This window comes from Pholis gunnellus, assembly GCF_910591455.1.
Source record: "Pholis gunnellus genome assembly, chromosome: 21".
Lineage (NCBI taxonomy): Eukaryota > Metazoa > Chordata > Actinopteri > Perciformes > Pholidae > Pholis > Pholis gunnellus.
In genome coordinates, this window is record NC_136548.1 from 16421545 (window position 1) to 16448334 (window position 26790).

Genomic DNA, 26790 nt, shown 5'->3' on the forward strand with positions numbered 1-26790 from the left:
TGACAAACTGGAGATGTGGGACTAATTGATCACTATTATCTATGATCACAACAAAAGGGAGCAACTGCAAAAGAAAACTTCTCTAGAATCTTACAGCAGTTAATAAATATAACATTACAAACACAAGGAACACAAGTGAAGTCGAGGCTGCAGCACATTGTCTCAGAGGTTTTACAGGTGGACGTAACTGGATATCTAAAAATGTGTGAGGCAAGCAAAAGAGGAAATCAGCTCTCTAGATTAATTCAATGTGTGCTCAGTCAACCTGTAACTACACAGATTTCTCTACATTTGTTCGAGTAAAAACTGTTTGTTCAAGGAACGAGATGATTAGATAAGGACGGACACAGAGGGCGGGAATCTCTGAGCATGATGTCCAGGTACTTTTGTGCAACGGGTGCAGAAATAATCATCAGTTGAGGCTGATATTTATATGCTGCAGTTGAAAGATTGTGCTGTCGCTTTAGTCTTAGTCGATGAAAATCTCTTTGGTTGATTTGTCGTTCTTTCTGCTGAATGACTTGTTGTTTACGTGGCGCTTCAATCAACTCGATTAGTCGACAAAATCATACGAGCGTTAGTCGACGAATATCTAAAGGTTTGAATGTTTGTTTGCGTGTTTTCATGGATGTTAGTTCTTGTTTATTGATTATTATTATTATATGCAGTGATTTTAAACTGAACATTACATTTTAATGATTATTTAAACTATCAATGCCCATCAAGGGACTGGTGTTGGAAATTAGCTTCTGCAATAGTCAATGTTTCTTTGTACTTGTCCCTTACGAATACATAAATAAATAAGTATATACATATACATATACATATATATCCTTAATGTGAGTGTTTGCCTGAAGAGGAACGGAGCTCTGATTACTTTTCTATTGTATCATAGTCTTAATATTAGTCATGAGCCTTGACGCGAGCCATGTCTTGTATCTTATGCCGTCCTGGCTGAGCTTTTGTGTTGCATGTCATGGAATAATCTAAATGTATCGTTTCCTTTCTGTTTGCGAGCACCCAGAGGACAACGCCCAGAAAAACCAGTGTAACAACAGAGACAACACAGCGCACACAGGAGATCACCTCCGAGCGTCTCAGTTTATAACGACGACTAACTCAAACGGTGATCTTTATATGTTCCCATTCTGAGCAGCTGATCTTCTGGCTCGGGCTCTGCAACGCATAGTTACAACAGCTTAGGGGCCTTTTCTACCTGACTTGTAATGACGCACCTTGGACTGCGGCTCCGTCAACATTACAGAGGCGATTGTGTTTTGCCACCAACAGCCAGCTTTTGTGTTCATTTAAGCAATCGGGGGCACACGGGAAGGAGATTTCAGTTATAAGGAACGCGGCATGCAGCCGAGTCCGTGTCTTTGAGGTTAACTTATCACAACAGTAACCACATAAACAATGGCCCCCTTTAAGCTCATTAAAGGGCCGATTAAAGGGGGCTTAACTGGGCTCATGTCTGAAGTCAGGCGATGAAATAGCGAGCTTATTTCCAACATGGACCACGGCCAAAGAGCTGCGACACAATGTGTCACACTTATTTTCCCTCCACAGAAGTTAAAAAGCAAGCGCTTTAAAAGTCAACACCACACCTGCTTGTGTTTGACTTCAGGTTATGAAACAGTTGTGACAGGTAAAGGGACATCCGCTGTCTCTCAGAGAGCCTGGGTGGGACTCTCTCTCTCTCGCTTCCTTCCCCAAAACAGACACCTGTTGTGTGATCACACAGGTGGGCTCTCGATGGCAGAAGTCCCCACCTGCTGGAGCTGGGAGCTTGACCCCTCAGGGGCAGATTCACTTCCCCTCCGTGTAATCCCTGACTGTCTGCATGCCGGTGCCTCCTGCAGAGCCTTTAAACGCAATACAGAGACCCCGCCTCTGAGCAGAGTTCATTGGTGCTTTTGCGGTGCAGCAATGTCAGAAACACAACTCCATCCAACTGAGGTGATTGCTGACGGTGGACATTTAGTCTAATATCAGTGGCGCAGAGTTTAATTTGAGGTTTTAGAGAGAACAACTTCACACCTCGGTGCAAGATACTGATACCAATGCACGTCACGCTAAACAGCAAATGTAATCCTCCACTGTGCTATTGAACCATGTAAGCAGGAGGAGAGGCAGCTGGTAGCCAGGCTGTTTGGTGGCTGCATGCCAAACCCTAAAAAAAAAAAACTTTCACCTCTGTCTGAGTGTTTACATGCTACACGTGAGCCACACATTATCTGTCAGATCTCTTGGTGCTGCCTCGCAGGATGGGAACGTTTCAAAGCACAAACGGAACTATTATCATCCCCCCCCAAAAAATACTGCTGGAAGATCATCACGGCTGAATATATGAACGGTCTGCTGCCTCTCGGTTGTTCTTGGTTTTGCGCGTGGAGGCGTCCAGATGAACCAGCCTTGGTGTCACCGGTTGTTAATGAAAACAGAGATTAGAGGGGATCATGGCCGGGCGGAGTAGTTCAGTGGGAGCTGCCAGTTTGACCCGGGTTACCATGAACGGGCCTGACACAGCCCAACTCAAGGTCAACAAGGAATAATAGTCAGTGGATTAGCTGCTTCACATCAACTCTGATGACCCGAGGGAGGAGGAGGAGGAGGGGATTAGAGCCTGAGTGGAGCAGGAGAGCAGGGAAAGTATCCGCCTGTGTACCTGACACAGGTGTGATGCTGGGGGAGGTAATGTGGAGTAAAATACAGCTGAAAAACAATGAAACTCTGGTGTGGAGGTGCACATAAAGGAGATTAATCCTGGAACATGATGACACAAATGTGAGACTGAATGTATCGTTGCTTTTATCAGCAATCATGCAGCTATTTAAACAGCAAATAAAATGCAGTTTTCCTCATTAAAAACTATTAAATGTGTGCCGAACTTTTCCATCCAAATTGGCAACTTTTGCTCTGCAGTGAAATATAAAAGAAGCCATCCTACCTGTAGCTCACACCATGCAACCTCCACTGTCGTCTCCGTGTCCAGTCCCTTATAGACCGTCTTGAAGGACCCCCTTCCGATCTCTATGTTGAATTTGAGGTATCTCCCATCGGGCGACGTCGCCACCGCTTTGGTCTCCACGTCCTCTCTCTGTTCCTGCTCCCACTGGGCATCAAACATGACGCGAGGCGAGATCTTGTGCTTCTTGTGCTGCTTGTTCGGAAGTTCATTATCAGACTCCGAGCTGGCGTCCCGGGCGCTGGACCTCGGGACGGGATCCCAGTTCCCACCGAGAGACCCGGCTGCGGGCTCCTGGCTGCTGGGGGGCGTGTTGGAGCTGGTGCCCGGACTGGAAACCGGGGAGGGCGACGGCGGGGACTCGTCGGTTTTCTCATCCTCTGCCCTGGACTCGGAGAGCGTTAGGATATTCTCAGCGGACCAGGACAAGGCTTTGGAAAGGGCGCCGCTGTACAGAGGCGAATCGATGTCCATGGTAATTTTCTGAAGCCCGTAAGAGTTTCTCCGTGCGCCACAACCGTGCGTCCTCAGCACGGAGGGGACCCGGGACAAGCAGTCGTCCGTCATATCCACAGGGAGGCCTGGGAAACCGCGTCCTGGGATCTCAACCTGCGCATGTGACATGGTGGCAGGTTCAGCGCCTCCTCGGTTTGGAGCCTAAATGTGGAGATGGCATCAGGATACCGTTACAGTAAGTTCCGAGTTTCTTTTCCGTGATGTCAGAGACTTTAAACAAAGGCTGGCCACAAAATAACAGGTCTGGTAACATAACGAACCAGTTCATGATCTGCAATATATCTGGAATGACATTACCTGTAGCGACACTCCACCCAAATATCTTTTTAGTATGCAAAAACAAACAAACACAGGAAAGTAAGAAAAGTGTACTTACTCATTACAGCCGCTGCGTCAAAACAAATCACATAAACGCAGATTGACGCATAGTTCCACTCAAATAATCAGAGTTTTCCTCTTCTCTCCTCTTTACAAAGTCCTCAGCCATAACCTCCGCTGAAAGAGGACGGCTCTGCCTATATTAACAGAGCTCCGGAGGGCTGTGCGTCCTGTGCGCTCCTTCCCAACTCCGCCCCTCCCGCAGCTTTGACGCGCAAACACGACTACACCAGAGGGAGTAATTACAGAGGGATTTGAGGAGTGTTTGCAAACTAGTACTCTTTTAAAACCCCAACATTTCATTAGCGTGGTCTGCTTTTCATTTCATGCGTAATTGGTGTCCAAAAAGAGCTTTAAAATCTAATTAACTTATCACAAGAAGTTAAAGAAGGGACAGTGTCTCAGAGAGCATCCATACACTTTGTTTTTATATTTCCTTGTATTTATTAGCTGTATATGTGCCAGGCATAGTACCCCCCCGTTCACTTCACATTGTGCAGAGGAGCACAGCAGAGGAACAGGATGTTCCGTCTCCTAATTGGCCCCCCACTGACAAGTGCATCTCTAGTTTCTCTGAATTAACGAGTCACCTCACTAAAGTCTGTCGTCATTTGGCTAACCTGAAATGAAGGTGTGCAGCGTGCGAGTCTAACCTGCAGGGGGAGCCACACAGCGGACAGAAGCTGAAACAGGACACTTTTATCAGCCAAGGCCACCCTGACCGGGCCCCACCTGTCCCGCACACACACGCAGGCTTGTTATCACCCCCACAGGGCAGGAACAGTACATGATGTGAGTAGATCATCTGTTCAGTGCAGCTGCAGGCAGAAAGTAGAGATCCCCATCACTGCGTCTGCACGGTGCTGTTAACATTATCACTCATGTTTTACACACGACAAGAAACGTCTCAGAGAAACAAAAAGGAAGCAAGTATAGCAAATTTCTAATTTATTTACCTACAGGATATGAAAAAGAATGAAAGTTGAAAATAGACAGAAAGAGAGGATATAACAGTAGCTACAGCACAATAATAGGATGACAGCAATCTGTACATGAAGTCCACTATTATTACACTCAGCTGAGTCGGGACAGGATTGGTGGTTCCCAGTCTCTGTGGTGTTCCTCTTCTCAAAACAAAAAAAAGTCCCCCTGGTGTTGCATTCTGGGATTTCTTTGGGATGTCTCGTTGACTCAGAGGAGAAACAGCCGAGCCAAAGCTTCACAGCAAATTATACCCAGGAGATTTGTTAGCAGGGGAGGGAAAGAAAAAACAAAAATCGGGATAAAACTAGTTGTATTTACAATAAAGAAACAGCTGGTGGGGAGAGATTTTCCCCCGGAGTATTCAGATAGTATTTAGTCCCCTGAAAAAGCCCATTGCATGTTTAAAACAAGTGTTACCTGCGACAACTTTAAACGTGGTGTCACCTCAAATGCTCTTTTTTCCCACGAAAACACTTAAGAAATGATATTGCTTCTCCTCCAATGAGAGAAGGCGTCGCACAAACTAAAAGGCAACAACGACTGCAGGACAAAGCGTCCTCTGGGCTGAGCGTTGAGGTGCACCTTGGGGAAAAATGTGCCCCGCGAGGTTCAGTATGAGGCCTCCCAGACGGAGTGTGTGTGTGTGTGAGTCCAGCACCGCTTCAGAAAAACTTGACCCCCTTTCCGTCATCCATGGTGATGATCTCTGCTTTGCCGTCGGTCTGCAACGCCTGCAGCGAGCGCAGCAGCATCCAGTCCTCTAAACCGTGGAACTCTGGAGGAACAGATTACAGCTACGGTCAACAATTTTGCACATTTCTCCACAAAAACAACCACTTCTAAAAACTGCACAGATCTTTCATTTTAACTGAAATATATTGCACATATTTTACAGTATTGTTCTAAATATATTTGTTGCAATATTCTTCTTTTCTATATTAAAGCTTTCTGATTTTATCAAAACTTTTATGTCAAAAACCTACTGATTCTGAATCAAATTCTAGTAAAAGATTTAAGAAAGAAGTGAAATAAAAAAATAATAAAATGAATAAAAGCCTCTTCTTTTGTACTTTTGACAAGTTGATTTAAAAGATGTCAGTGATTCTGCAAAGTGTCCTTAGACATACTTTATGTTTACTCTACGTGATCAAATATATTTAAATAAGTTAAACAACCTGAAATCCAATGAACGGACTCTGATTCATCTTTACGTTTGTAAACGGTTCCGTACCTTCACCTTCTGTGTCATCACCATTGGACAACTCATAGAGAGTAAACACAGAGTTGACCATCCCGATTTTAGAAACCTGAAATGTTGGGACAACAGAATAATGATCAGTGAGTAAATCAGTTGAGGACGGACACAACACCCGTTAACCGGAGGCATGAGATCTGGAGCACACGGTTATAAATAGAGCCTTTAATGAGGTGCAGCAACGTTTTGACAAAGTCTTAAATCAGACATCCAGGTCTGCTCATCGTGAATCATCCGGCCGTCCTGATGCCTCAGCGGTCCTTTCCCCGTCTGAAGTCTCTGTCCTTTAACATGTGTACATGTAAACGGACAATTACAGCCCCGGTTACACATCGACATGGGCGAGAAGTCTAGCCGGAAGAACCTTGAATCTCGTCTTTCATTCGTGTGACATTTAAGAAATCAGGTTACATGCTCTGACGACAGCGGATTGCACTGCTCTCAAATGTACTGATTATTTATTGCTTCGGGCAGAACGGCATGTGTCTTACGGTCCACGACTCACCCACTGGTGTATTAGCTTTCCCCATTCCTCCGGTCGTCTCCACATCACTAAACACCGAGACTTGTTTTTGTCCAGCCAATCCAGGTTTCCTGAATCATTAAAAAAAGAAGAAAAAGGTGTATTTCTGTTGAAATGAATTCACTGAGAGACACAATGAGGTAAGTATTCCTAAAATAAACATTTAGACAAAACTAAATTGTACCTTTTTTCCTCAATTCCTCAAACACAACCTGAATTGCTTCCATTGACAGTTTTCCTGGAGTTCAGTTAAGGGCAAACCAAACAGAAAGTAACAAATGTTGATGCTTATTTGAATTTTAAAACGTCTCATCTTGCTCTCAGCGAATAAATATTCACATTTCTTAAAAGAGCACTCTGCTGACTAAGCAGTTCTCTCCAAACTATCTCACAATAGAAAGTTTAAGGTTTTAAAAAAAGGATCAAAATCGATGCAGCAGAACCAGAAATATCGTCTCTTTTTCTTCTTCTCTGTCAAAACCTGAAGCCTACATTACCCACGATGCAACCCGACTCTCCTGTCATTTATTGAAGTGCCACAGTTAAAGTTACCGTGAGGAACTTTTAATCAGAGAGACGTTTTTATATTTCTATATAGTTATTCTTTATGCTTATTATCAGCAACACCAGAAAAACTGATGAAGTGTATTCAGAGATGTTGATGTGAGAAACTTATATTCACCAAAATAAAGAGAAGAACATCAAAATAAAAGGCTAATTCAACACAGTCTGTGTGGAGGCAGATTTTAATATGTAATATTCTGTAGGTAGTTTTAAAACCTACACCAACATGAGAGACAACGTGGATTTGTTATTTTAGGATGAAGCAGCATACTGTAAGTGTAATAGTGAGCCACAGGTGGACCGTAAGGATACGCTCTATCTTCTTGTTGTTGAACACGGGGCTCTCCTGAGCCTCCATGACGTCCAGGGTGTAGAGCTTGTGGTGCCGGCAGTAAGACAGAGCCAGCGAACACCAGGCCGCCAGCTGCTTCTGTCTGGTGTCAACATTGGGCTGAAGCCTGTCAAGAAAGAAAGAAAGAAAGAAAGAAAGAGAGGAGCAGAAAGACGGAAAATGTAGTGTTTGTCTCACATTCAGACCATCTTATCAAAGTCTGCTTCTTCTTGTTATATGCTATTTATCCCACAGTGTCTTCAAATTCGGGTATTTTCCTGTTTTTGTGTTTTTAGTGAATATTTGGACAGAATAAAACCATGGTATGTTTTTTCAGGCATTAAATTCACTGAATTAGACATTCCTATTTAGTTATTTTATCGATAAACACTTTCTCAACTGGATTTACATAATATTTATTATTTATGTCCACTGGCTTTTGGTCTGGTATGTTAATATTAATTGTACAACTAACAGTGTTTGTAGAAAGTCTTTTCCTGCTTCAACAGAAACGATGTCCTCCGTGCCTCTGGGATGAACTTTAACACTGATCACGCCTCACTGATGCTGTTGAATGGAAGCAAATCTCTGCACCCAGGTTTGAAAGCATTGTGTAAAGCTTTACCAGTAGAGTGGAGGCTTTTATAGCAGCAGATTGAGATGTTTAATAATCACGTTTGAGCCATGTTAGCATCGACTAATCAGCATGTTTCTGATAAAAACATCAACAGTTTATAACGGGGGAGAGCGTTTGCATTCAGGGCCACGAGGCTCTGGAACAATCTGCCCGAGGGAGTCGAGTCGGCTGAAGTCAGGGATCTCCTTGATGTCCTCTCTAAAAAATTACTTTAATTGGAAAACCTTATTATGATTTTACTTGAGCTTTAATTTCCTTTTTTCAATTTTAATTTCCTTTAAAAAAGGTTCCATGAAGACTTGGTCACCGATCCAGGTCCCCGTACGGACCAAGTAGGGGGCGTTAACTGGTAGCTGGAGAGGTGCCGGTTCGCCTCCTTGGCAATGCCGAGGTGCCCTTGAGCAAGGTACTAAACCACCAACTGCTCGGGACACCTGTGCTAGAACATCTCTCCATTAATGCGCGTGTATAGAACCTGTTTATGCTTGTGTGTGTGTGTGTGTGTGTATAAAGTGTAAATATTACAAATACGAGCTTTATCTTTTTAGCCTCTGAGAAGCACTTTGTGATGTGGATTATGAAAAGTGATATTATAATTAAAATATAGTGTGCAGCCATAATGAAAAACACAACATTTGCAGTGGCATTATACATCCAAAATTACAAACCAGCCAGGTCGCATAATCTGATGGGTCACAGAATTGTCTGTAACACTGTTTAATAGCTATGAACACAGCTAGCTAGTGCTAACAGCTAACGTTAAACTCATTCTCTGAACTTGCACACACCAGCGTTGATTATCTACATTTTAATGTTTGTAAATATTCGCATGCAGTCGAGCCTTATTGGGTCAACGCGTGTGGCTGTTACACAAACTTTAGAAAGCTACTAGGTAGAAAAATAAATCCACTTCCTTAGCATTTTGTGTTTCGTTTAGCCAGGTAGCCGGAATAACGTGATGCTAGCTCTCAAAAGCAATGCACGTCGATTCAACAACAAGGAAACAATGGCGGCTAGTAAGCAGAGTTGATAAATGGTTTAAGAAAAAGTTGACTCACGTAAAAAACGGTGGGAAATTATATTGCCAGGGCCACTCAAAACTCATTGCAGTTGATGCGGTGTTCACAGCTGACAGCTTCCGGAAGAGTGTCCACCCCCTCAAATGGTTCCGACTAGCTACACTGACTTTACAAAATAAATGTATACAAATAACTGTAAATATATAAAACCAAAAAATAAGAAATACATACATAAATTAATACACAATAAATGAATATGAATACATGCATTAATAAATATAAGTGTGTGGGTGTATTAAAGCCTGAGTAGAATAAAATATCTGATTATGTGAAGAAATTAAAATATTGAACAGGTCAGTAAACTGTAAATAATAGTAAGCATTTTAATGCCATTTTATGGTCTGATAAAAAATGACTACCCAAATGTATATAAACGAGTTAAAAATGGTTTCACCTCGATCAAGGTGCAACATTTAGATGCTGCATTGACATTAAGGCATCGGTAATGGTGAAAAAATAAAATAACATAAGAAACAAAAACACTCTAAAAGGGGCAATTCTATGCAAGAGCACTTTTATTTGTGTTTAAGTACATTTTGTTGATCATACTTCTGTAATTGAAATTCAAAATACCAGATCGTAGTGAATTTCTCCCATTTTTAAGTTGTTCATTTACAGACATAATTTCACGAGCCTCTTGACAAGAATAAATAAACAGCTGTACTTTTTTACAAAGTTATTTTTTTATTACGGAATAACTTGTGCAATTTCAACAACATTCAGCATGAACATGCCTTCTATTTCTATTTACAGGTCATACATCTCTTCAAGAATCCACTTTACTGTTTCACGTTCAGACCGATCTTACCGTCAAAAAGATGAATCATTAGTTTATATTTCTATGGTGTTATTATACCGTTTCTTCACGGACAGCATGACATGGCATTTTATTCAGTGGAAAATAATCTATAGGTTGCACAAGTATTCTATGTCATCTATTTCACAGCGAGATGTTGGTTTTAATATTTCTTATTATACATTTCTATTTTACATTAAAATTCATAGGTAAAAATAACACAATATTAGAATACAATATCAGTTATTGCCATACGTGATATACTGTAATTTAAAATTCAAAACAATATTTAAATGTCATTCAAATTTCTAAAATAAAGATGGCAGCAATCATTGATCATTTCTTTAGGAGAGCGTCAATGCATCAGTCCAGGCTTGACTTGGGTTCTATTTACGCCAAAAAATACAAAATAGACAATTCCAATCTCCAGAAAGTGACTTGTGAGATTAAGACCGCTCGAGCAATCTGATACACGTCTTCTTCAACTCAAGCAACAAGCTTGTGTGGCTCAATCAGACAATACTGCCAAAGACAGATCTAATGGTGTCAGCCTCCTACGGAGCACATCTGGACTAAACAGTGGTTAAACATGCTTCAAATATTCTCAGAAAAGACCATTTGAAGATCCTTTTAATCTCATTTTTACGTGGTTAAACCTCAAATAGTCTGAGCAAAGAAAACGTTGACTTATTTTACAAGAGGAGTTTCATTTCGGATGTTGCACTGAAGCTGTTTATGCGAACGCAAGGAGGGTAAAAATCTAGCACTTCAAATAACTTGAGCACACTGAGACATTTGTGCAGGTTCTGCACTGTTGAGCGCTTTAGCTGGAGAAGAAGATACGCTCGTATTCGTTCAGGACGAGCTCCACTATCTGGTTCTGAAAGACCATGTGCATGGCGATGTTGGACGCCTCCATCTCTGGCCGGAGCAGAGTCGGGCCGAATACAATCGCTACATTCTGCACAGTCATGCGATTGTCCTCTCCATATTGAATGACCCTGTGAGAGAAGGAAATAGAGGATCATTTGACTTTTTTTGTCGATTCAATAACACTCTTACATCAATATTTATTCATCTGTTATAGATCCTCAAACTGTTTGGTGGAAACACGCAAAGGATAAAATTAAAATAAAAAGATACCTGCGTAAATGCCCAAAAAGGAGTTTCATGGTATCATGATTTGAAGGAGGAAGTGATTTGACCAGCTCGAACATGCAAGAGACTTTTGTTTTGTAGTCAGGAATTCCTATAAAATCAGGACAAAATGAACATCAACCAATCACCAATACCGTCATTCATGTCAGTTTTAAACATTGTCTGCATTTAAACTGAATACACAAACAGAATGTGTTGAAATTAGATTTATGGATTCAGAAATCTGCTCACTGATGGCTGAGATGAACTTATTAAAGTGGCTGAATGGGAAAAGCGGCTCGGGAAGCTCTCGGAAAAACAACTTCAGCGCTCCGGTGATGACGTGAACGTCCTCCCACTGGCCGTCCTCGAGGTCCAGTTCCTCTGTTTGAACAAAACAGGTGCACAGCCCATTAAAGCACAGGCAGGGGGCGCTGCTGTCTGCAGTGAGCTGCAGTGTAGAATCCTTCTACATCTGGAGTCATTGTGACTGAAATTCAACTTGTTGGAAGATTTACCGTGATCGGCCTTGAAGCGTAGTTTCTGGATGACGGCGAGGTTTCCGCTCACTCTGTAGAGTCCATCAATGTCTAAACCTGCAAATCAAAACATCAGGAAGTCAACTTCTTCACTGCACACAGTCAGTAAAAAGAATACTTCAGGGACTCAAACATGGTGGATTACCTCTCGTTTCCACTGCTTTGATACATTTCTCCACAAAACTAGGAACTGTGTTCTTCTCTTGTGCACACAGAGTGGCCAGATGGCAGCCAAACACATTGTCTACAGGGAGGAAGCACATTGTCATTAGTACTAGTAACAGAGGTAGTAATCGTTGTAGTAGCAGTACTATCACCCCATTGAAGACATGAATAGAGACAGAATTACTACTCCATTTGAGAACATGTAGCTATGTTGGGAAAATAAAAATAAATAACAGAAATAGAAGGAAATATAGACAGAAATGCAGCTGATGGGGCAAAATAAATAATAAATAGTATAATATAGGAAATTAGTGCTGAATGAATAAGTATATTCCTATTTGTACATGCAATAAACAGAATAAAGTATAGACAATGTGCTAATATATTCATAGCATTAAGACTGCACTACGTCTTTGTAAAGGTGAATTGTTTGTGGTGGTGAGTAAAGTAATTTATGGCTTTTATTTCTAATACACCGTAGACTGTCTCTGGGTTTCCTGCAGAGTTAATACTTTATCTTATGTTACTGTGTCCACCTTTTACTCTAGTTTAACTCCAGCATGATTACTGTCTTATTGTTATTGTGTTTTGTCTTTCTTCATGTTATATTTCTTTATGATGTCTTTCTGCAAAACAAACGTCCGTTGTGTTCAGCTCCCAATGAAGATGTGAACTGATATGAAATGCGCACTGGAAAATACAAAACAGGGTGTGTTTACATATATATATATATATATACGTATCACCACAAACCGTGCGAGTGTTCAAAGTCTGGTGAAGTGAAACTCACTTTTCCATCAGCTTCTATTCAAATCATGTGTCTGAGTTTACCTCGGATGTAGCCCTTCTCCTTCACGGACTGCAGCGTGGGCCGCTTCATGAGGAACTTCATCAGCTTGGTTCGAACCCGCTTCTGGTCCGTGTCCCCTGCAGAGCCGGTTGAGTTTGTGACGCTCGGCCTGGCTAAAAAACAAACAAACACAATGTTGGACTTTTAAATTAATGTAGATCTCGATGGGTTCTGATGCGTCTAACTGGGTCAGAACGATGACATCATTCATGCCAGATTCAAACAAGGGAATAGTTGTTGTTTTTTACTTACATCTTCGCTTGTCAATGGCGCTTGCAACCTTGTCATCTCGCTCTACGATCTTCTCATATATGTCCCCGTCCTCGTCCTCTGAATGATGGTCCAGGTACTCCTGATGGACAGACGTACAAAGTAGAGTCAATCAGACCCATCGCTCACCGTCGACTGCAACATTACCGCAGTTAAACCCGAGTTAAACATTATTTTGATTTGTCAAAACGAAGAAAGACAATCACGTTTACTTTAAACTTTTAAAACAGGGTTAAGGATCATTGAACACTGAACGTACTCGTCCCTGCTAATTCACTGCTAATGAAATTTGTTGTTTAAGTCAGGTTTGTCTGTCACTTGTGAGATAGAAATAACTCTATAAGCCGGAGATATTTTTGCAGTTTGATGTGGATCATTTTCATGTGTCAGTTATGGACGACGGCCGGACTCACCAGTTGTCGTATGGTGTCCATTAAGACTTTGTGCCAGTCTGTGATGATGCTTTCTGTATCGTACTGTATCAAAAACTCCACGCCGTTCTTGCCTTTTAACTGGAGGAGAGATAATGAGATAACGGGAAACAATCATGAATCACAAACCACATTAACGTAATTCCCAGTCCACTTATCTTAATATTTGATATGAATACATGAGATCATGATTTAGTTGAGAGGCATAAAAACTCTCAGTTCTTAAATGAAGCCCATGTGTTATTTGCTCGTGGCACACGCTGCATTGTGTTCCACATCAAACAAACAAACACACCTCTAAGACATTCTTCTTGCTGGACTTGTCCTTTGACGCCCGGCCAATCGACGCTCCTCGCAGGTCCACCGTGACCTCCGGAACAATCTGATTGGTCTTGTGCTGCGTGGAAGAGAAAAACAAAAACAAAACAAACACAGCAGTTTACGAAACTGGTGGCGCCGCATTCCAAGAGACGAGCTGCGTTCAAACAAAAGCGGTGACCGTCCCCGAGGGATCCTTTTCTCCGTGCTGTCACTCCCCATAAAGGTAACGCCACACACAGTGTAACAGTGTAATGTTTCAATTGTAAAACATGATACCAAAGTGAAGGATAAGAAGCAGCTTCAAGAAGAAAAGTCAGTGAATAATTCTGTCTCTAAGCTTTCACTTCCATCACAACCTTCTCAGTAATGCACAGAATGCAACATGAGCAGAGAAAGCAGCATTCAGGTGTCAGATCTTCTTATTAATGCACTTCCCCCCCCCACACACACATACGAACATGCCAGTGCTTCTGTTATTAATATTTAAGTGTAGGTCGTACCAAGGCCCCCAGTGCTGCAGACTTTGGGTCTTTGTGGAACGTCAGCACTCCTCCGTGGAGAACCGTCCACGTCTGGGCCCAGTTTTTCCTTCAGATGGGGGAATAACCGTCACAAACGCAGAACAAGGCAACAGAGCGCTTTTGGGGGGGGAGACGACACATGACTCCAGACACACAAAAACTGAAAGGTGAGCGTGTCCTCAAAGTGAAGATGTAGCTTACCGTACTTTCTTGCCGTTCTCACAGACTTTTGTTTTGTTGAGGATCCCGGCTTTCTCCAAGTTCTGCACCTGAAACGGTCACAACATCTGAATTCTTTATGGGCCATTTGTAATTGTTTACGCTCGAGTGAGAAAGTCAAGCTAAGTGTTGATGTGAGGGACACACAATTCTGGTTTTGGGTTGAACACAAACTTCATCAGTCGAGCCATGCATGCATGCAGCGTTCAGGATGATTAATTCCTAATATGAAGAATATCCTCATCTATGTTTAGAGTCACAGAGGGGCTTTCCCATGAGGAAGTGAAAGCTTTTCTGATTGTTTGATAGATTGTGAGAAAAGAAGACTTCACTCCATAGAAATCAACAGATTATTTAGTCTATTCTGTCTATGCTTAAAGGATAAGACTGGTGTTATTCAATATATTAGTTGTTGTCAACAAATTGCATGAAAGAACGAAACCAAAGCGTTCGTCTGGCTCTGAATACTTTGACTGAGTCTCTTTACTCTCAGCCTTACTCACTCCAAACAATTAATGTTTGAAATTAACATATAGCTAAATGTTGTAGTTTTTATTTAATGTCACTTGAACAAGAGTAAATAGTGCATTTGTTGGGAACTATTTTCAGTAACACATGTGGCGCTTTTTACATTTTAGTTTAGTTTTTAGACAACAATGAAGCCCTATGGCACAGAGGAAGAAGTTATATCAGGCTTTGGCTACACAGACAATACTTAAAGCTCAACTGATTGTTGGTTTTGGTCTTTTTGTGTAATTTGTTGATGAGAAGAACTAGAATCAACATCTCCTGGTTGTATGCGTTGGCCAACCAGTCCATTTGCAGTTTAAGTCCATGTCTGTCACTTCAGCATCTTATCATAACGAGCATTATGGATTCACGAGTCACAGTCCTTATCCTTTTCATCCTTGAGTCCAGGTGGACGTTTGTGCAAAATGTAAAGAAAATGCCTCCAGGCTTTCTGAGGTATCAGGAGAATGGGAGGAAGTACGTATTGTACGATCGTGAGTTGGTTTCACGTCCTGCTGTATTCAGATAGCTCAGGAGCTAATCCACCGTACACTTCACTGCAGATTTCTGACTAATGAATGTACAATCCACAACCAACGTACGCCTTTATTCCTCCACACCGGCAACATCCTGTTTAGACAAGCATTCATGTAGCATGTGGTATTTCATGTTTCAACATCTGTTTCCCTTGTGTATTATTGTTTTATTTATTTGATTCTACCTGATATTACTTTATTTCTTTGACTGTGAAGCACTTTGTGACTAATATCTTTGGGTTGTCCATCCGTACATCCGTACGTTGGTTGTGCATTGTACATTTAAAAGTCAAACATCTGAAGTGAGGTTTACGGCGGATTAGCTCCTGAGCTACCTGAATGCATCAGGACACATGAGGAACACAAACAGCGGGTCTATCAGGTGGGCAGTGTGGTTGAAAACATGCGTCCCAGCAGAGGGAATCCATGCACTTTGACACAGGGAATGAAACAAACGCTCCGTGAGTGATTTAAAGTCACACCTTCCACCCGTCATAGATAGACGCTGCTATCTATGAGTCGAGCTCAGGTGAGCGCTCAAACCAACAACCCACATTATAGCGCAGCCACCTGGAGGTCAGATAATAGGGGTTTCTCCAGGGTCTAAACCCAAAAGCCTTAAGAGAGAGACAGAACACCGTTCAGATACGAGGCAGCTCACAGTGCTGAATAAGTGTTAGTAGCTAACTAGGTATTCTTTCAGCCTCGAGTTACTCTGGAGTAACAAAGCAGACTGACGGATTCCACTCACGTTGTGCTGCGTCTCTGGAGAGTTTCCCGTGCTGGAGCTGTCGCTGCTGTAGTCGGACGTGTTCCTCCTGTGAGTTGGTACGAACCTCTGAACAACAGAATAAGGTTTAGGTTAGAATAACAACCACATTTACACATTCCACACTTTTAAACAGGCCTCCACAGTCATCGCAATTGAAAATAAAACTTTAAGACCGAAAGAGTTTATCGCAGTTTGGACTCCTTAAGTTTTTGAAGTAAAGAAAGTCTTAATGCTCCGGCATACATTGATATTTGAATATGCGCTTCCAACTATGTGCATCCCTTTCCTGTTGCTTTTTCCCAGTTTGATGTGGAAGCAGTTCATCGGTCTGTGCAGAGCTCTGACCTCAACCCCATCGAACAATTTTGGGATCAAGCGAATGCTGCCTGCAGGCCACTAATCATCGGTGCTTGAAGTACTCTCCTTATTCACATGTTGGCATGTGTACCGGCCCGTATCAGCAATCACGATTACATCATGAAGTTCCACAGTAGATAAAACACCCGAGATTGTTTTTAGAGTGTCCTCCCTCCCCCGACGAGTTATGACGAACAGTTCACTCATTATTTTTAGAAAAAGGACGTGAACTTTTTATTGATAGATTACAAAAAAAAACCTCCCCCGTGTCTCAGCTTGTCCAGATGATGTTTTCCACATTGTTTTTATCATCATACGGTTTATGAGACATTACATTTACTATGAATCACCCAAATAACCTGATATGGAGCAGGGAGAAAAAGTACCGGCAGCTTGTGAGAAAAAAGTCAAAGAGTAAAATGTGAAAGTGCCCGGACTGCTGCTCACTCTAGTGGCTGAATGCAAGCCAGGTTATAACATCTTGCAGTAAGGCATTCCTAGAAGAGTGGAGCAGATCAGGCTCCCATTATTTTTGGAATGACTTGTCCAACAATCACATGTGTTGGGAATTCTTCCACACAATTCTCCACATACTTTTAGCCAGTTTAGTGTGTATTCCCACCTTGTATGTGCCAAATTCAACCACGACTAGGAGACACATCTACGAACACAATTTGTTTGTTTTGTTTTTTACGTAAAAAACACAGAGGCCAGCCCTAATCTTCTGTTGTGCCCTCGAGCAAGGTGTTGAACCCCTGACTGCTCGGTAGGAAGAAGCCTGCACTTGAATCCAGCAGCCCTCCCCTCCCCCTCCCTCCCTCCGCAGCTCTGTCCTCAAGCTGTTGCTGTAAATACGAGTGCACACTGCAGTTGATTTGCCTTGCTAAACCTGGGAGTGCCCTCACTTCTTCTGGCTGACTAAAGCGTTCTGTCTAAGCTTCGCGGTCACACCCTGTGTGAGTGATACAGCATGCGCATGTACCTGCAGGTCTGAGTGTGTGTGTGTGTGTAAGTATGAACGTGGGTACCCCTTCATCCTGGGCCAAGTTGAGCTGTCCAGGCCCCATCGTGTGCCTCCAGTTTTTGATGACCGACTGATTGCCTGCCTCGACGCCATTCTCCGTCCTGAACTGACCAGCAGCTACAGGGACCTGAAGGGACCAAAACACATTTTAGTTTAGTCATAGTTAAAGTATTTGAAACCCTGAGGGACCTGTTTGACTTCAGACTAGAGTACATTTAAGACTTTGTGTTCTGAATGGCGCCTATACTTCTACTGTGCATCATGAACAAACTGGTTCTCATTGATCCCCGTGCAGCGAGGGGCCTTTACCTCAGGCAGGGTCCACTGAGACCTGGAGCCGTCTCTCAGGTAGTAGTAGGTCTGCCCTCGATCGTCCACAGACTTGATCCACTGCGGCACAACAAAGAGTTCTTTATTAGAGATGATTCAAACTCACAGTTGATTTCCCAAATAAAAAATAGCTTTAAAAGTATTTTCACAGCTTTAGTTGACTCACTAGAAAGAAAAAATACTTTAATCCAAAGTAGCTTAACATATAAAAAGCTTGTTTCCTATATAATATATTCATATAATGTGAAAATATGAATGCTTTTGAATTAAAAGAATATCCTGCAGTGATAGTAACAATAAGGGAGTGAGGTAGGGGACTTAAAGGAGTTGCACAATACTTTTCTGCTCCCTATGTGATTATATTATTGATTATTACATTATTTTACTATTATAAAAGCATCTGCACGCTTCAAACAAAAGTGCTTTCTGCAATCAAATAGCATAGAAATATCTCTTAATTGAAGTCTATCTTATCTGTACTTCATCTTCCTCAGTCAGTCCATGGAGCTACCTGCTCTGGAGAGTGCTCATTGGTGAACACCCAGGTCCCGTTGGGTTCCACACTGAGGTTCCAACCAGCCGGGCTGCTGCGGTCCAGGCTGGCCCGGGGGATGATGGTCTGGCTCACATGACTGAGGGTGTACTCTTTAGGGAGGGTGGGAGGGCCCGCGGCGAGGAGATCGTCGTATCCCTCCGGCCGATCAGAAGCCGAGTATTCCTGCGAGGGGTAGTCCTCGTCGGGTAGAGGAGGCTGGGGAGGGAAACACAGCGAACATGAAAACACACGGATGCAAATACATCTATGAGTTTTAGTGCAGATTCACTAATGAGTGATGTTCTCTTTGTTTGACCTTAATAGTTTTTTGAGTCCTCAACTGGGAAAACTGTGCAGTACTTCACCAAAAAAAAAGCAGAGATTTGATAATAAAACTAAAAATGTTGTATCAGAAATGTTTTTGTTCTTCTTAGTTAGTTAGTATTACTTCTTATAAACTTTTTTACTCTTGTTTTTATTCTTATGTTGTTGTATTTACTTTTTGTATTTTACTAAATGTATCTTACTCTTATCGCTATATTGTATTACTTTTTTATACATTTAATATTTATTACTCTATTGTTCTATATGTTTTTATTCTTACTTTATTGTTTTTTCTTATTCTTCTGTTGTAATCTTTGATCAATATCTGGCACAAGAGTTTCCTTTGGGATTAATGAAGTTTTATCTTATCTTTCCGTTATTGTTTGAGGCAATAGTGAAATATTTTTGGGAAATGCGTCTAAAGTTAGATGAGAAGATCGATAACACTTTGTTTTTCAGATACAAAAGCTACAGCCGTTTAGCTTAGCTTAGCACAAAGGCTGGAAACGGGGGGAAACAGCTAGCCTGGCTCTCAAAATCCAGAACCTCTAACGTCGGAAACACACCAAGCAGCCGTGAAGTGTAGCTCACCACAATAATTACACATTTTATGGCCGGGAGGTGTGAGACACTTTGTAACATAGGTCAACATGTCACAGGACTCCGTTTCCTGATTGGCAGTTTATACTGTTGTCTGTCAAAGGTTCAACAATCTCCAACTTTAAGTTTGGCCGGTTGGAGCTTTATAGGTGGTGGTACACGGCTTTTGTGACCTTTCTACAGAGCAAGGCTAGCTGTTTCCCTCCGTTTCCAGTCATTGTGCTAAGCTAAGCTTAGCATATTTAACGTAAAGAGTGGTGTCGATCTTCTCATAGCAAATAAGTGTATTTCCTAAAATGTCAAACTATTCCTTTAATCAAACCATTGCAGTGATCACTAGACCAGACACTGGTCTTTGTGTTGAAATGTTGCTAAATCTCACAGAATAATGGCAAATTAATACTTTCCCACTATGACCCAGATACTCAATGACTTTCCCATGACTTTGATAGATAAGTCACAGCACTTCCGTGGCCTCAAAGTGCTTCTTTCTAGCTCACAAAAGCCATTAAGGGGCAGAAAAAAGGGGTCACTTGTTGCTCGCATTGTGAGCAAAAGCAGCTGAAAACCATCGAATGTTTGAATAATGTACTCGTATAAAGTGGAGCATTTGAACGATCTCTCTTGAAGCTGTCTGGAATAGTAATAAAATAAATTGAGGACAAATGTCTTTTATACTTAGGGGCACTGTGTTGGGGACATTCTGCACTGGAACTGTGAAAACCAGTCTTGTCTGCTATGTAGGTGCAGGAGATTTAATTCCATTAAAAGCAGACCGTATTTGCAGCTTTCCCCAGGGTGAAGCTAAAAACAGGAGACAGAGAGGGAGGCTAAGTAGAGCAGCCAGGCCGTCCTTACCGGCCCGTCCTCGTGAAACCTGTGCACGCTCATGGGCTCCATCAGAGGGGGGTACGGGCTCAGCTGCTCCGGGGCCTCCCAGGACGTCCTCCCAGACATTGCGTTGTAGAAGTAGGGGCGACCGCTGGTCTCATCCACCAACTCCTCCCAATCGGAGGTCCACGCGGGCGGGGAGGCGGCGGCCGGAGAAAGGGCGGGAGACTGAGGAGGCGAGGGGGAACAAGGCGGCTCAGGGTCCGTGGGGGAGTCTAGAAAGGGGTTGTCCCAGGTGGTGCGCCCTGTGGACGGGTGGTAGTAGTACTCCTGTCCACTGTCTCGGTCAACGTGCGCCTCCCATCCCTCTGGGTCGAGGTAGGAGGGAGAGTAGGACGAGGGAGCCGAGGGGGGAGACTCGGAGATGCTTTGGCGAAGTTGTGCTACATTGACGTACACGGCTGACCGGAGACTTTCATTCTCCACCTGTGGGAAGGCCAAAAAAATAGAGATGGAGAAACTCAAGTACAGGCACAGGTGTTTCTACAGAACAAGAACTAAAGATAATGTGGGATTTGTGTGTGTGTGTGTGCTTTTGTAAAGACATTATTTAGTAAAACAAGCTTGCAAAAAGTGTTTGGTGTACAAGATTAAAGCTGTGTCAAGAACCAGGCTTCAGCCCCGCTGCTCTCACTACAGCATAGATCTGAATAATGTGATCCTTCCGCATCTGACAGAGTACCAGAGCACAGGAAGTAGCCCACAGCAGAAAACAAAAAAAGACACGCCACAGAGGCGTTCCTCTCACATTAATGATCATTACCCAATTCTATCTCCTTTTCACACCTACACAAAACAGTTTAATGATCCCGTGTGTGAAAACGATGTCCAGAGGTTATGTCTGCTTTAGTGTGTGTGTGTTTTGCTAAAATAACCATGATGAATGCTGGATTACATTCCAAAAAAAAGACAAAGAAAAACTAGGTTGCCATCATCAGGTATTGCCACACAATGCAAATCATCACAACTCATTTGTTTAAAGCGCGACAATTAAGAGTGAAACTGCGGCGTGATGAAAGGCTGCCTCTGTCCTCAGCACTCTGAAACTCTGTTACGCAATGAAAAGTGTCACTATTACACTTGAAATGACCCCTACCAGGATGAAAACAATGTGATCTTTTCTCACCTGGGCTCCACTGAGGCAACTCGTCCTCACCCCCGTCGCCCCGCAGAGCTTTTCATACGACTTCATGATGGCACTGCTCTCTTTCAGACGACGCTCTAACTACCTCTTGTCTCTCAGCGAGCCTCATGGTCTATATTTACCGAGGCCTGAGTCCTGTCTGTGTGTGAGCGTGTGTGTGCTGCATCCGTTCATCACTCTGATAAATGTGCAGTGCTTTAATGACATTTTTTTTTTATGTGTACCGTTGGCGTAATTATGAATCCCACTCGTCTTCTTGGCAAGACCCGCCCTGCGTAGCTGGTTTAGGTGGAGACGACTGGTTGAAGTTAGGCATAGACCTCAAGTAGTTATAGGGTCAGGACAGCCTGTCGGTGAAGGCACAGGACCTGAACAAGTCGCCAGGAACTCAACGAGCATGGACGCCTGGCCAATCCCAGCGCTTGGATGCTGCACAGGGCGGGAGCTAACCAAGAAGAGCAGTGGGAACCACAATAACACGTACCGTTGCCATTGCGACCGTTGAAGCGGGCTAACGACAATATAAACCCGATTTACGGCAATTAATTTAAAAGAGAAAAAAAAGTTTCATTCTTCAGAATACTTTTGCAGCAACTTGCCTTAGTCTGCTCCTCTCTGGTGCATATTTAAACTAATTGATTTAGAATTTTGAAAATACTGGTTGAATACAGTATTATTACTGCAATGACAGATCCTTTCACAGGTTTTAGGACGTAATTATAATTATTATTATATAATTATATAATTATAGACAGAAACAGTATATAGAGCAGTTAAAATTAGCTCCACCTCAATGGTAAAATGCTATTTATACATTGATACATGAGTACTGTATTAATAATCCTTATGATATATATATATATATATATATATATATATATATATATATATATATATATATATATATATATATATATATATATATATAGAATATGTATAATACAACACCATCAAAGGAAGTGACCATTTCCTGTGTGAGTACTTTTTATACTACGCTGATAACACTTCTGTACTGTGAATGCAGGACATTTGCTTGTAACGGAGTATTTTTAAATCGTATTATTGCTAAATAAGTAAAGGATTTGAATACTTATATAGATATAAGTGGTTAACATAAATAGCATTTCCGCATAATGGATTTCACGATCGGCTGTGTTTTTCATCCGTCTATTCAGTGTTATCACTTTGCTTCATCATTGATCTCAATCTGACCACGAGGCTATCGACGCGGACGGCCAGACAACTGACCCCGAAATACATCGATTCCAAACCACACAACACGCCTCCACAGAGGCAGACAGAGGAAATGAAAGAGCTGCATCATTGATCTCTGAAATAGCTACGCTGGCATGCCCCCATCATGCAATGCAAGGAGGACTGTACAAACAGATCAACAAACGCCACGATGCAAATGTGTGACGGATTGTCATCGCTTTGAAAGGGAATACCACAGAGTACTGGCCTGCAAATATCTCAGTCCAAGTACATTTACTCTGGTACACGACTTCAGTACAATTTTGTGGTACTTTACTTGTGGGGCTTTTTTGTAGTATGATGCTTTCAGAAGGAAGTATTGTGCTTTTTACTCCACTACCTCTATTTGACAGCTGTAGTTAATACTTTCTCTAGATTTTACATACAAAAATATCATATTTTATCAAAATCTATGCATTTTTTAAAAATTAAGCCGGTTCCTAAAAGTTCTACCAGAAAGATGTTTTCCTTCTAAACTTCTTAGATAGTTTCATTGAAATGATTGCACAAGGTTAAACAAGGTTCATCATTTCGCAATAAGAAAAGTCAGATTAGAGAAGTGTCGAAAATATGATTCCAACTTTTTGTCAAAGAGCTTTTTTTTCTTCTTCTTTCCGACCTCATTAACCATCTCATGACCTCTCCGATTAATATCGTGACTCCCGTGAGGGGCCCGACCTCTAGGTTTGGAACCACTGAGAAAACCTCATATAAAGAACCAGCTCCACCTCGACCAGAAGTCAAAATGTAACTTACATATTGAGTAATGTCATGCATTTACAGAACACTCACAGCTGCCATTGTTCTGCAGAAGGAGTTCTTTTACTTTTGATACTTTACATTTTGCTCAATCCGTTGTCTTGACCATAAAACACAAACCTTCGGAAGAAAAATAACATTTTGAGCACTAAAACGTTCAGTCACTTGTATTTTGACGCCGCTATGCACTGTATATATATCAGTATTATGTTACACATCATAACTATAGTTCTCTGGTCTGGTTGTTGCGATATAAAGAGTTGATCTTGTTCCCGATATCAGACTCAAGTATGAATTGACGAAAAATGTCGACAAACGAAACTGTAGAATTCAGACCGAAACGCGTGAATTCAGATTTTCTCTTTCAGATACAAAAGACATGTTAGAGACTGAAGACCACCTGAAAGTGTTCACTAACATCAAAACTAAAAAAATCTAAAACCAACATTGAGAGAATGAGCTTTTAAGCGACACCGTCAGTTCACTATTCATACCACTTTACTTTAGTACAGGAAAAGAAACAAGTGCAGGGGTGGCATGTTTACGCGAAGCAGGAAGCGGGACCGTCATCAAAACACAAAGCCGTATAAAGCACGCTGACCATAGAGACTCCAAATTTACAATGTAGCAATAAAAGGGTGTCGCGGTGATGGCCTACCTGAGGAACCACCGGCAGAGTCAAGTCCGGCTTGGCCCTGTGACTTGACCAGACCCTGGAGTACATGTCCACCATGTTTAATTCGTTCTATCTAAAAGGAGCCATGTATCCAAACAGGCAAACGGATGCCGAACTGCAGTGGCTCAGAGCGTACGACCGCGTTCGATCAACTTGTGATGGGAGAGAGGCAAACGCACATTCATGAGCACACCCTCAGCGTGCACCTCCTCCTCTCGCAGCAGCTGTGAGAGTTGCAGCCCAGATAGAAAAGAAGAACTGTGAGCTCTGTTACAATAGCAGCAGGAAGAGGCTGTGTGAGGTGTGTGTGTGTGTGTGTGTGTGTGTTCACATGCATAAATTGCTGTGCACAGGGTAGGGGGGCAGAGGGCAACCGTCTGTGAAGCGAAAAGCAGAAAGAGACAATAAAGAGAGTTCGATAGAGGGAGCAACAGAAACTGAGCAGGTCACTTCAACCTACTTCCTGCTTGTGTGCCTATATGATGAAAAAGGAAATGTTTTTTTTTATAAGAGTACATGACCTTTAGTTGAGCGTTATATTCAAAAGAGAACATTACAGAACAAGAAAACACAAAAAGCTACTTTGTTTCATCTTTATGGTCAGTAGCTGCTCTCCAGTGTACAGTATTCTACCCTCTATGCTACAGTAGGTCACTCAGCCAAGAGCGGGCTAAATAAGGGAAGCAATAATTTTCCCACAATGTTGTGGGAGTGCTACTTTTAACCGGCCATTCTGATGAGACTGCGTGTTGTTAAAACTGCAGAGTCCACGAGGCTTGAAACAGGAAGTCTGGTTTCAGGGCCAATTGTTGTGAGACCATCACTTCCTTCTTCATGGGGCAACACGAGCAAGTCTGCAGACAGCAGGCAGACGCTTTGTGGCAGTTTTAGTTTTTTTGAGACTGTCGGGTTAATCTCAAATTAGGATGAATCAATGCTTCCTGGAAAACAGTTCACATTTAAGTTCCCATATTGTAAAAACTTCTTTTTTTATTTTTATTAAAGAGCAGGTTTAAGTGCTTTTTACAAATACTGTAAAAGTATCGAAACGCTCGGTCCGTGTAGAAACTTGTGATCATTGAGACCAGTTCAAAGTTTTAAAAGCAAAAAACTAAACGTGTCCCCGTTTCTTTGCAGTTGCAGTGTGTGGGTGGATGACATCAGCTGACAGGACGTAAACATGGACCCACGCTGTTGACTGGCAACGCATCGCGCTAAAACAGAGCATTTCAGACAAAGGGTGAATGCAGGTACATTCAGACAGACAGTATGAACCTGAAATTCAGCATAGTAATGTCTCCTTTAAGTGTCTGGACAGATTATAGTTTGCCATTCAAACGTGCCTTGGAAAAACCTTGAAAAAGATTATACAGTTATGTCTGATTTTTGAGAAAACTGTTTCTATTGATCTTGTTTTAATTGGAAGATGCAAATGGCTGTCTGGTAGCACTGCTTTTATTAAACAGCTGTTTTCGAGCATGATTTCCATCCTTATACGCGGAGAAGACAACGCTCTCCCCTCAGCAATGCATGAAGCAGCAATCTGCCTGATTACTTAACCACATTAGCGCTCATCCAATCAAACAATGGAGCGCCAATTTGGGGCCCAAATCACGCCACAAAGCACACAGTTGAGCTATTGAATCAATCTGGCTCCGCCTCCTCTTACATCACACTCCTCATGGCCCAGAATCCAGGATAACTCCCCAAAAAAAGACCCAATGTGGAATCCATCAGCTTATCCGCGTTCTTATCTTTGCACTTCGGGCCACGTTTGCATGCCTCACAGATTCCTCTCACTCTTACTCTGTGTGGGTGAAGTGTTTTCTGAGTAGAAGGGGAAATATCAAAAGGAGTTGTTGCAATGCTCTCTGAGGCAACTGTGACTCCCATTCTTTTGCAAGGGGAGCCATCTTGACATTTATTTGCAGGTGAAAGTAGATATCCACAGTCTGCATGCAAAGAAACGGAAAACAGACGTATTCAGGACTTCAGCTGTGATTTCTGCCTCCGAGAAGCTTCTTGTTTGCATTAACAACTGCGACAAAGCACCATTGTATTCAAGGTACTGGACGGCAGGATCACTGCAATAAACCTGTCATTATAACTTAACCAAAACATTTCACAAATACTAATTGCGTAAAAGACATTCCCGTACACATAACTCATGCAACTTCAAAAGACGAGCTGCAAGTTGTCGCAGAGAAGTTTCTGCTTTCTCTTCTTGCTTTGCATGCTGGGTGTGAGCACACAATCATCATATTGTTTATGAAACCTCTCTGAAACATACTCTTACGCCCGCCTCTCATATACAGCTGACTCAAAAGAGCTCAGCTTTTGTTTTTCTGAGAAATAAACACCCAGCTGTCTTTGAAAAACCAAGACGCTCGTTCAGCAGCACGACCTTCTGTTCTGAAGGTATTTTCAATATCGTCAAAAGACTCTTCTAGTCATCGGGGTGACAAAATATTCAGCCTGTTGAAAGATAAATCTACTAATCCGAACAAAGACGGAAGTCGGAAAATGACATCTCCGCGCCCAATTTGTACAAGGTTAGTTTGATAAATAGCTTCAGAAGAGAAGAGAATGGTCTT

At 42.2% G+C, this 26790-nt stretch overlaps 3 protein-coding genes across 5 annotated transcripts in view; all 3 read right to left on the bottom strand.

Annotated features, from left to right (window-relative positions):
• Nucleotides 1-3989, bottom strand: part of wnk4a (WNK lysine deficient protein kinase 4a) — a 36701-nt gene extending 32712 nt beyond the window's left edge. For both annotated transcript variants that reach the window (XM_079182785.1, XM_079182784.1), the window contains exons 1-2: nt 3861-3989; nt 2951-3625 (exon numbers count right to left, since the gene is read on the bottom strand). In XM_079182785.1, coding sequence (XP_079038911.1) covers nt 2951-3592 — 642 coding nt within the window. In that variant the 5' untranslated portion in view covers nt 3593-3625; nt 3861-3989. The remainder of the gene's footprint in view (nt 1-2950; nt 3626-3860) is intronic.
• Nucleotides 3990-5371: 1382 nt separating this feature from the next.
• Nucleotides 5372-9314, bottom strand: vps25 (vacuolar protein sorting 25 homolog). Its single transcript, XM_079182172.1, has 6 exons — nt 9215-9314; nt 7501-7646; nt 6809-6862; nt 6607-6695; nt 6078-6153; nt 5372-5621 (listed from the first exon to the last, which is right to left on the bottom strand). Exons 1-6 carry the CDS (start codon nt 9259-9261, stop codon nt 5509-5511), a joined length of 525 nt encoding a protein of 174 aa, XP_079038298.1. The 5' UTR covers nt 9262-9314; the 3' UTR covers nt 5372-5508.
• Nucleotides 9315-9738: 424 nt separating this feature from the next.
• arhgap27 (Rho GTPase activating protein 27) lies at nt 9739-24395 on the bottom strand. Of its 2 annotated transcripts, none has more exons than XM_079182765.1 (17): nt 24179-24395; nt 20331-20789; nt 18525-18764; nt 17993-18073; nt 17688-17810; nt 16282-16368; nt 14467-14528; nt 14245-14332; nt 13719-13820; nt 13406-13504; nt 12975-13074; nt 12704-12835; nt 11853-11951; nt 11687-11764; nt 11421-11552; nt 11175-11280; nt 9739-11032 (listed from the first exon to the last, which is right to left on the bottom strand). In XM_079182765.1, the coding sequence occupies exons 1-17, from the start codon at nt 24251-24253 to the stop codon at nt 10855-10857; spliced, it is 2241 nt and encodes a 746-aa protein (XP_079038891.1). In that variant the 5' UTR covers nt 24254-24395; the 3' UTR covers nt 9739-10854. The 2 variants fall into 2 exon arrangements, with proteins under 2 accessions (XP_079038891.1, XP_079038890.1); XM_079182764.1 differs by having other exon boundaries at nt 14467-14534.
• Between the last annotated feature and the right edge of the window lie 2395 nt (nt 24396-26790).

Excerpts from the sequence above, each read along its gene's own strand:
- vps25 (XM_079182172.1), bottom strand. The coding sequence starts at position 9,261 with ATGAGTTTTGAGTGGCCCTGGCAATATAATTTCCCACCGTTTTTTAC. Across the intron at positions 6,696-6,808 it reads TGAGGAATTGAGGAAAAAAG|GAAACCTGGATTGGCTGGAC; the intron begins GTACAATTTAGT and ends TTAATGATTCAG. Across the intron at positions 5,622-6,077 it reads TGATGACACAGAAGGTGAAG|AGTTCCACGGTTTAGAGGAC; the intron begins GTACGGAACCGT and ends CTGTTCCTCCAG.
- arhgap27 (XM_079182764.1), bottom strand. The coding sequence starts at position 24,253 with ATGGTGGACATGTACTCCAGGGTCTGGTCAAGTCACAGGGCCAAGCCG. Across the intron at positions 20,790-24,178 it reads CTCTGCCGGTGGTTCCTCAG|GTGGAGAATGAAAGTCTCCG; the intron begins GTAGGCCATCAC and ends GCCTTCCCACAG. Across the intron at positions 11,553-11,686 it reads ACGCTTCAAGGCCGATCACG|AGGAACTGGACCTCGAGGAC; the intron begins GTAAATCTTCCA and ends TTGTTCAAACAG.